Source organism: Mytilus edulis, chromosome 4 (assembly GCF_963676685.1).
Source record: "Mytilus edulis chromosome 4, xbMytEdul2.2, whole genome shotgun sequence".
Taxonomy (NCBI): domain Eukaryota; kingdom Metazoa; phylum Mollusca; class Bivalvia; order Mytilida; family Mytilidae; genus Mytilus; species Mytilus edulis.
In genome coordinates this window covers 27531205-27542427 of record NC_092347.1, presented here as the reverse complement: position 1 = coordinate 27542427, position 11223 = coordinate 27531205, and the positions used below count along the sequence as shown (strand labels likewise).

General features: G+C 31.1%; 1 protein-coding gene across 1 annotated transcript; it reads right to left on the bottom strand.

Annotated features, from left to right (window-relative positions):
- Positions 1 to 2079: 2079 nt before the first annotated feature.
- LOC139521819 (uncharacterized) lies at positions 2080 to 9597 on the bottom strand. The gene is made up of 3 exons (XM_071315461.1): positions 9503 to 9597; positions 2979 to 4188; positions 2080 to 2207 (listed from the first exon to the last, which is right to left on the bottom strand). Exons 1-3 carry the CDS (start codon positions 9508 to 9510, stop codon positions 2199 to 2201), a joined length of 1227 nt encoding a protein of 408 aa, XP_071171562.1. The 5' UTR covers positions 9511 to 9597; the 3' UTR covers positions 2080 to 2198.
- Between the last annotated feature and the right edge of the window lie 1626 nt (positions 9598 to 11223).

Sequence of the window (11223 nt, the reverse complement as noted above, 5' to 3'; positions counted from 1 at the left end):
CAACAATTTATACTTGAAAGGTCAGCTATTTGGCACATTATAACTGTAGCATACATGGTATAACAATAAAAAAATATTAATATATTAATATTTACATATATCTACTGAGATACGTTTTAATTTGTTGATAATTATGATAATGAACTACCAGTCTCCGGGAGAGTACCATTTACCATACAGTTAATGTTTCAAATTGTTTATTATTTTGTTATTGTTTTGGGTGATAAATTCTTACACAATTAGGTTTGAACTCCATAATGCCACATTTATTTGACCATCAAGAAATGGTGACTCACTAGCAACACGTCTGTTTCGGTTCATATTTCTTCGTACGTAGAACTTTATAACGTTGTTTTATTTTTTTTTGTTTCGCAGTCTTATCCTCTTTATATACAAGTATGAGCTTCTGATCTGTGATTTTAACGATTTGCACCCTTTCACAACGTTTACTTTTCATTTATTACATCCCTTGGTAGATACCGCTGCTGGTGGACTACCAGCTCAGTAGTTAGTAAAAATATCGCGAACTAACATTCAACAGTTTCAGTATCAATCTTATTCTAGCTATCATAATTCAATATACAAAATCTCATTTGACAAACCTTCATCAACCATATACAGAGTTTGAACAGTGGTATAGTACTGTTGCCTTTATTTGTTCATTAAAGGGAATCAGAGTTATGTATGTGTTAGTAATCATAAAAAAATGTAAAAAGAACAAAACAACAACAAGCGCTCGCATGAAATAGTCCGAGTTGGATAACAAGCAAAAAATTTAAACAAAAAACAGAAGAAAGTCGGACAATACCATTGGCCCAGAAAAATATACCTGCAAAAAAGAAGTCATGAAAGCCAATATTTGACGGTGCTAGAAAAAAAAAACCGTCACAATTAATATCGCTAATAAAGTAAATCAAACAAATGGATAATGTAAATGATGTTTATAAAACTGGTTTTTATTGCTGACACATATGAAGCAATAGCGGTTTACCGATGTTCAAAAATGTTCAATCCATCGTGAATATTGAAACCGAGATAAAGACATAAAGCGGCAATATTGGTTTCTTAAAAAGGGTTAATTTATCCTGCCGTGAGTGCTTAATGCAAATGATCAATATGAAATATAAAACAATCTGTAAATTTATAAAACAGATATCTTTTCTGCGTCTTTAAGATTTGCAAACCCGGCTGGATGAGTTTTGCGTTAGGATGTAAGTGAAACTGTAAAGTTTTATCAAATATGTTAATTAGCGGGATTGGATGGTTTGTTACTACTGAGAAAGGAAGTTCAAAAGATGAACACCTAATTTTTTACGTTTTTCATTAATCCTGGTTGGAATTCATCTTAGCGAGGCAATTTCAAAGATAGATCTAGATATAGTAAACCTTTTTGTTTCGGTAATGTTCTTATTGTCAGATTCATAGGAATATGGTAGATGTGAGCACTTGCTAAAATGTTGATATTTGAGTGACAGAATGTCAATATTGGAATATGGAGTAAAATTACTTTGCAAATACTAGTAGTTGTAAATATTGATTTCGAAATCAGTTTCTTTAGCTGTTGCAGCCACACGAATATTACTTCGTTTGTAATTGGGATAATCAGTATCGTGAAAGAGTATACGGTTCTTTATCTTTGATAGATTTTCAGAAGGAAAATAGCTATATTGGGTTTCCAGGTGAACGACCGATGCATAACTTCTTTATTAATCAGAGGCTATATTACATGTATATTTAATTTTTGTTAGACATGTTAAATGAACGGGTTTTGTTTGCAACCATTCATTAGATTATTACTGAGAAATATTGCGCAAGATACTTGTGGTTGTTCTTACCTTAAATAGTGTTTATTTGATAGTTTTAAATTAAATAGAAAGAATGAAAAACAACCAGGGATTATTTTTATTTTGTATACGAACAACAGTTTTAAAAATAACAAAAAATCATATTTAGTTATTAATGAACACTATGTAAGTATTAGAATACTTTTCTTGAATAAGGTTACTAGAGTTATTTGTAGTTTATATTTTCAATGGTACTTTTGAATATATCCTAAACTCTGATTAACGAAAAGTTTGTCTTCCATTTATCATGGTTCAAAAATGTACTATAATCCTGATACCATTTATGTGATTGTCGAGAAACAGTGTTGTCTTCTTTGCAATGGAATTCATGATTTTCTCTCGCAATTCCGTCTTCTAATACCCCTGTTAAAAGTAAAATAACGATAACACCTTATGAACTACGAAAAAATAACAAATTGTACAAAACTAAAAAATGCAACTATATTGTCTAAAAATAATATTCATTTTTGTATAAGACGTATTTGTTCACAAGACAATTTGTTTTGCTTTATTTCAACTGCTCAGATATATAATTAGTCAAAATACTAACTCCCGTTTGTATTCATACTTTGTATTTCCAACGTCCAAACCAATGGTTGCAACACATGGAGCACGATTTTCTTATCTTTCCAGAGCATGCTCACGGTTTCGATGCGGTTCGTGTTGCTAATTGTTTAGTTGTGTATGTTGCATAAATCAGAGCATAATGTATAAATACCTGAATGCGCAAAAGCTTGACGACCATGATCTATATTTATTACTTTCTTAAATAAGTTTTTGTTTTTGTCAAAAATAAAATCACAAAAATACTGAACTCCGAGGAAAATTCAAAAAGGAAAGTTCCTAATCAAATGGCAAAAGCTCAAACACATCAAAAGAATGGATTACAACTGTAACATTCATGACTTTGTACAGGCATTTTCATATGTAAATAATGGTGGATTAAACCTGGTTGTATAGCGAGCTAAACCTCTCACTTGTAGACATTTTCAACAAATTATATTATATTGACATGGATGTGTGCATAAAACAAACAGACATAATAATAAAAACGTTTGAAAAAAATGGTAGCTACTAAAATCATAATTGATTTTAGCTTCGACATAATTACTATACTTTCAGAACAATACTTACTCCTTTTCGGGATGTTCTTGCACGATGGTTTGGTCGTCCTTTTCGTGTGGCGGATAATCTATTTTTATCAGCCTCGAAAATCCCTCTTTTCACTTGTCCTGACGGAGATTTATTAAAGGAGAGCAAATGTACTTTGTAAGGTTTCATGATAAATTGTTTTTGTGCTGGTCTGTTCTCTCCTGCATGTCCTCTCGATCCTCTCGACAAAATCTCCTTTCTGTTGGAGGGAAGTTTATTTCTGTTGATTGGATTGATCCGCTTACTGTGTTTAGATAAAATAATTTTAGCTGTATTTGTCATAGTTTTGAAAAGATTGGCATTTTCTTGCACCCATTTAATAATGGCGTTCCAAGCCGGACTTACAGCTAATGATTTGGCTGTACTGGATACTGACCGTTCTAAGTTCTGTGAGTTCTTTTTGGTGCCTTGTGACGATTGTAAACGTGAACGTGAAATTTGTTGATCTGTTGGTATCTGAGGTATCACTGGAGAGTTGCTGTTTGTAGAACCAACGATATTTTCGTTTGGAAGTGCGTTACTAAAATCCAAAATGACAGGCATATTCAGTTGACTACCTACCGACATTGCATTATTAGAGCCTAAATCATTCTGAACTTGAGATACAAGGTTAATTTTAAAATCTTTGTTATGCAATTGATTGTCTGTTTTGTATTCTGGATACGATTGTCGAGCATCATACCTTTCTTTGAGCGGCAATTTCATTGGATAACTTGGTCCTGGAAGATTTCTTTCTGGGTATTGAGAAGTTTGATCTGTACCAGATGATGTCTTCTGATGAGACAGTTTACCTAATACCTTACCAGTATGAGGATCTATTATATCAATTTCATTGTCCCGAATTCCAGAATCCAGCAAACGTATCACCTCCATAGCTAGTGGAGAATGTTTTGACGGAGATGGTTCACTGGCTTCAGGTGACGTAGGAAATTTACGGTCCATTGGTACGAGCTGTCTCTCAGTAATAACTAAATCTAATTTTCCAGTCTTTGGATCTTTCTCAATTGTAAATGTTGTATCAGGTGCTGAATTTTTATTTTGAATGGTGGCAGGGTTTGAGGTTTGAGTTGTGGCACTGTTTTTTCCAAAACGCCCATTGGATATTGTTTGTGCTAGCTTCCCGAAAACAGGTGTACTTTGAGATGACGCATAGCCTATGAATAAAGCTAAGACAACAAACCGCTGGATTACCCTAAAACGATAAACGAGAAGCTGAACTAAATCAATAAAGATACCCTAATCATACAAGAGATAATAACATGTATATTCAAATCTTAAAATCTTAAAACTTTGAATATAATCAACTTTGATAGGAAACTACAAAATATATGACTGTCTCTCATCGTAACATGCGAGGTTATCACCTGTATATTATACATTTCACAAACATAAACTTGTTTTTATCTAAAGTAAAATACCGTTTCAAATAAAATCCTTTTAGTTTTGGTGTGACAAAAAATGTTTGGCGTTTGTTTTGACATTTGATATTATTTTATTTTTCAAATTTAAATTTCGCTGATACTTTATTTCACATTTTAGCCGTTTTCAGCCAACTTTTTCAAATTGTCATTCACATATTTATATAAAAGAAGACCTCAGTTTTAGATGCTTGCAAAGATTTATGATAACCCATTTTTCTACAAGGACAGCCAAACTTAATAATTTTCCAGGTATATATATATATATATATATTTCTGTTTAGTATTAAATTTATATTAAGATCCATTTTGTTACATCTTGTGATTAATTTTATTTGGCAATCGCCAATGACAGTCAGCAGGGTTAAAGAACATCAATTGTTCGACCTGTTAGTCAAATGCGTTTTGTTTAAATATACTTTTTCACTTTTTTGGTCTTTTGGAAAATGTTGTTTGTGCTGTTTTTAGACCCTTTTACAACGAAATTTGTTTTACTTGCACACGTATAAAAATTGCGGTTTTTATCCAACGCAATCATAGGTTTGAACATGGTTTTCAATTTAGACTGTCGAAATCCCGATCTGGTGTACTAAAAAAATATTGACACCGTATGTTTGTGGCATAACATCTTGGCCACAAGTTATTTTTTTTTCTGTTTAGTATTAAATTTATATTAAAATCAATTTTGTTACATCTTGTGATCAATTTTATTTGGCAATCGCCAATGGCAGTCAGCAGGATTAAAGAACATCAGTTGTTCGACCTGTTAGTCAAATGCATTTTGTTTAAATATACTTTTTCACTTTTTTGGTCTTTTGGAAAATGTTTTTGTGCTGTTTTTAGACAACGAAATTTGTTGTACATGCACACGTATAAAAATTGCGGTTTTTATCCAACGCAATCATAGGTTTGAACGTAGTTTTCAATTTAGACTCGTATATATATATATTATATATACGTCTGAGTCAGTGACAACTCTACAACAGATGTATCAATCGGATCGCCATCAATGATAATGATACATGGCTGTGTACATAATGTATATACAACTCGTCTAAACATCAACCCAAAAATGTTAGATCTGTAAATTTGCTTTCGCAAATTTGTAGTTCTTCCCTCGCCGGGATTCGAACCCATGCTACTGTGATATCGTGACACCAAATCGCCTGCACTGCAGCCGTCCCGCTAGACCACACGACCACCTGGGCTCTCGAGTCTAAATTGAAATGAGTCTATATATATTACGTTTATTGAAATTTTAAACGTAAATACAGACAGGGGCATAGCGAACAAGTTGATATATAGCCATATCGAAAAAGATGTGCCAAAGAAACAACATCGTCCGAAAAGGCAAAATTAACAATTGGGAACGGAAAGCCGTCTCTTATAGAAAAACAAATTGTAGATAGTTTCCCCGTGTGAATTTGTAATGTCCAAATCGATAATGAGGGCTGTATTGGATTTATTTAAAGTAAGTTCCTTTTGAATAATTTCCGCAGTAAACTAGCAAATTATCAAATAATTTCCTGAAATATTCAAAGTTAAGTTTCATTAAAAGGAATTTACAAATATGGTCTAGCTTACATCACAAAATATACTCTTAGCAAAGATAGATCAGTGCATCTATGAAAGTTTTCTTGCATTGCTGTATCTAGATTAAAGAAATGTTATATGAATATTATGTTTAAGAAAAATAAAAACTTTCCGGATTTTTTTTCCAGGTTTGTTTTTTAGAAGCCTACAGAAGATACCAAAATAAACAAACGCCATATTTGATTTTATGCGGTTTCCCATGCTACACACTGCTACTCAGATCAAATAAAATTTTGTTGTGCAGATTGCTAATTGATAAAGTTCACTACATTTTTTATATGAGATAAACTTCTCAAGCATCTTTTCGGACTTATTTTGGCTTCTTTTGCAGGAACGAAATCAATGCTACGCAAAATATAGTTAAATTTTTTACTACTATAGCAATTTTACTGTAGATCGTAAAATTGTTTTAGTATAGTTTAAACTCTTACATCATTGAATAATATTTTAGCCTTGGAAAACTAGTGGAAATTGTACTTTGAACTTAAAACAAAATATTGAATTGGAAATTTCAAATTGACTTTTAAGGTTTGCTTGTACGTTGTGCTGTTACATCCCGATCCGCGATAGAATTCTTAAGAAGCTTCTTCGGTACATACTTTTTTCTTAACAAAGCAGGAAAGTTGCGATACACTGTTTTAAAAACAATATCCTCATACATGAATTATAAAATACGATACAAATTAGACAAAAAAAAGACAGTTTCGTTTGTTTCAAACATTTTGAGAAGCTGAATATAGAAATATCATTTCGCTATCATCAGTCAATTTGCTTCAACTCTGTCAAAATAAGAATTAAAAAAAACACCGCGGTTTTGGTATTGGAAGTAGAAAATATAATCTTATTGAAACCGTATTCATGCAACCTTTAGGTTGAATTAAGGGTAGGTAGTTGCGTATGTTTTCAACAGGTGGTTCTTTCATTAAGATGTCAACATTGATTGTGTAGACCATGAAATGCGCATCTGGTGGAAAAAATTAAATGTCTTGTATATCGGATTATTTTTTAACATAAGTAAATTATTTTAGCGAGGCTGTTCATTAACACTTATAGTTAAATAGCAAGCTATCTACATTTAGATTTTGGCATTTGACAAGCACTAGCTTCTTTTCGACTACTTAAGACTTCTTTTTATCAAATTCGGTGGAGTATTAATTGATTAACATTTTTGCCTGATGGAATTTTCATTATTAGTTCAAATTAGTCTAGCTTCCATTATAGGCATTTATAACTGACTTCCACAGTTTGTTGTTATGCTGTGCTGTTACACCAATAATAAAAGATAAAAACAAAACAAAAATGAAAACAGCATGTTTTAAATTTGATGCGTCCGAAGCGCTATTTTTCTAGGATTTACCGGCATCGGGAAAGCTCAAATCTGAATTTGTGAAAGCCAAGTATGTATATGGACCGAAAACGTTGAAGAGCTATTAATTAAATAATTCCTAAAAAAATGCCAATTCCATAATACGCCAACTTGGCTGAGGTAGTTGAAACCTTAGTTTCTGTATAATTTTAAAATTCATAAACGGGCAATTTTAGATCGTTTTTTTATAAATCATGTTAAATGTTAGAAAAGAGGGAGGAGAGATAGAGGTTAAGGACAAAAAGAAAGTTTCACCGCACAACTCTTTTTTGTGTACAAATTTTTCTTTTTCCTTTGTAGAAAAAAATCAATCGAAACATCTTATTGAGGTAATGGTAGACTGGGACTGTTTTTCTCTTATGAGTGTCACCGAAAAGAAATGCTTCGGTTATCCTTAAATCTGTACTTTATAATCACTTTCTTGATAATTCAATTAGCATAATTAGATTTACTTTACTGATTGTAGATTAAATTTATTTGATGCTCTTTTACCTACCACACTTCACCAATTTTCTGAAATTAATGGTTTTGAAGTTCATCCAAACAAACAAGAAGCATAAGGGAATATTTTAACGTGATAAGAAGGTTTCCAAACAAAATTTGAAAAAATGAGAAAATAGGGAGGCCAAACACGGGCCTTTTCGTACCTTGTCCTTTACCATTATTTTATTTTTAATTTACAATTAGCCAGACAGTATCTCTTAAACTAATATAATAAGTATACACCAACCGAGGCCGATTATTTTTCAAATACATGTAACATTAAAGAAGTGATATAAATAAAATTTTCAAAAGCAAAAACTACCAAATTAGTCAGCACTTCTGTTGAAATGAATTATCAATGATATGGTCATAACTATAAATTAACTGTTAAAAAAACTTTGAATTTTTGAAATATGAAGGCTATTCTACCGCAGGAATAGATTGCCTTAGTTGTATTTGGCAAAACCTTTAGGAATATTGGTCCCCAATGCTCTTCTACATGGTACTTTATTTGGCCTTTCTAACTTTTTTTATTTGAGTGTCATTAATGAGTCTTTTGTAAACGAAATGAGTGGCTGGCGCAAAATAGAAATTTTATTAGAGTTTATTTTCTACATTTTTTAATTTTCTCATCAAATATTGATTATCTTCTTAATACATAAAACAACCAGTTGGAAAGCGGTATTTTTAAAACTAGCTAGTAAGTGCCTAAATGTAATTTAAAAGAGTTATCGTATATTTATTCATGTCTTTCTACTTGAAATGACGTCTTTTAAAGTAATATCACACATGTCCGTTCTTCTCTTGTAGAGCACAGCCCTGACATAATTTATCATTTGAAAAATAAACATGTTTATCTATGTCAAATACATTAATTATCAAAATGAAAAGTAAAATGCTGAGATGATACAATTATGAATAATTTATACAAATTTATCACTCTTTTACGTTCTAACCTTTGACAAAAATCAAGTATTTATTAATACCGTTTGTCTACTTATTGCTTATTAAGCAATAAGTAGACAAACGGTAAGTTATGGATGTACTTTTCTTAAATAAAGTAGAAACAAAAGAATTAAAACTTTCGAATATTAAGTCTTTAAAATTTAGATTTTTTCCGAAAATGAAATTGATGAATATCTGTTTAGGTAATACATTTTCTAGAGTAAGGGAAATTATAAAATGTTGCATCAGACAATACAAAATATGATTTCGATAAAATTAATCAATATTTAATTTCTAGTGCTTAAAGTCTAAATCTTAAATTATCAACATACTAAAGTATACATTTGTCATTTTTTTTTTAAAGAGACACTCTTGAAATTGACTTTTTAAAATATGAAAACAACACAAAATAAATTTCACAGGTCCATAGCGGTTTTCCTGATTTTCCTTCATCCGAAACTACATCTCAAAGATAATTATTTGAAAACCAAGAATGTATATAAACCGAAGCAGTAAAAGATCTATATAGTTTGGAAATATTAAAAAATTATATGCTCATTTATTTCAGTTTAACCATTCGAAGCAACTACATTAAAAAAAATTGCAATCTTGTAAAAATACAAATTTTAAAATGTAGTAAAAAGTTTTTACACACTTATTCAAAAGAAAGTCACCAAAAATGATAAACAAATAAGACTTACTGCATCATGAAAACAGTCACACCACAACTAACGCGCGGAAAGGTGTTATATTATTAATGAAATGTGTGTCACCCAAATTAAAATTATGTTAATTACTACCGTCGTGACATATGGAAATAAGGACACGAGCAACACTTTGAACCTGACTGCTAGCTCATATTTTTAATTCACAAAATCAATTAAAAATATTTCTAACATATTAATTAATCTTCTAGCCAAGAAATAAAGACAAAGTTTTTTTTCTGATTTTTTAAAATACTTTCTATGTTTTAAATACAAAAAAAAGATTAATGATTACCGATAGTTAAAACAGTTTCCAACAATGATCAGATCTTTACTTTACCAGTGACAAAAACGTGATTTATTTCTTGGAAAAAAATTCAATACAAACAGCAGATTATGGTGTCAATATCCCTTAAAATGTATGAAATTCAAGTGAGTGGGATATTTTTAGTTAACAGTTCATTGTTATATAATGCAACTTACATTACAACTTACTGATGAGACATTTATTGTCATATTGCGTATTTGGTGCAGACAAATCGTTACTGTTAATGTTTATTATACAATGGATTAATATCAAATAAAATATAAAAAAAAGATCTACATGATGTGTTTACTATTACAAAATAATTGAAAAAAAATGTACGTAGTGACACTTCCATCTTGATCCTCGTGTAGTGCAGAGTTCCCACTGTGTGTTGATTCGCATATCAGGTGATGCATACATTGCAAGGAATACTTACGCAGTCAAAGCTTCAAGTTTCACTTCTTTCAATTTTGAGTTCATGGAGCTCAATAATTGCCGCAGTATTTTTGGGTTGAAACAATTTTAAGCCATTTACTATATGTAAACATCGGTAACCTACAAACAACTATATTTCTAACCAGATTATACACAAAGGGTTGCTACAATCTGGACGAAAAACCCATTTCCCATGCTTTGCTCACAATTTTCCATGCTATGCTCAGAATGTTTATATTGTGTAATATTTAAAGGTTATTTTTTGGTCACTTTCAGATTTGGTGTTGCCTTTCCTTCATCAACTTTTTACTTGCCCTTTCTGCCCATATGTTTAACATCCGTGAGCAAGGGATAAAAGTGGTTGTCAAATTATGACATGCTTGATTAAAATTTACCCGGTATTGTCTGTTACTTGTTATTTCACTATATATGTCCAATTAGGTGTTGCCATGAATATCAATTATATGGTAATTTTTTTTTTAATAAATTTACTGTTTGCAAACGTTTGAATTATTCTAAATATTTAGGATTTTCTTAACCCAGGCATAGATAACCTTAGCCGTATTTGGCACAACGTTTTGATTTTTTTTGTCATCAATGCTCTTTAACTTAATGTTTTCTGAATATTTTTATCCGAGCACTATGGTTATGTAAATAAAACGCGCGTCTGGCGTATAAAATTATATAAGTCTGGCACCTTTGATAACTATTAGCATGTCGAAATGTATTATTGTTTTGTTTGTATGTGTATTTCTCTGTCCTGAATCTTCTTGCATTTATTTGTACTGCAGTCCTGTCATGTGATGTTGTCCTTTTAGTGTTATATTTAACATTGCCATAAAACCCGACATAGCCAAAAATTAGTAGTGCTTTTGCTAATTATTATTCATAAGGCAAATGAGAATTGTACCACGTGATAATAGTTTGAACTGGACTGGCTTGATATTACTAAATTTTTTAAAACACGGATATTATA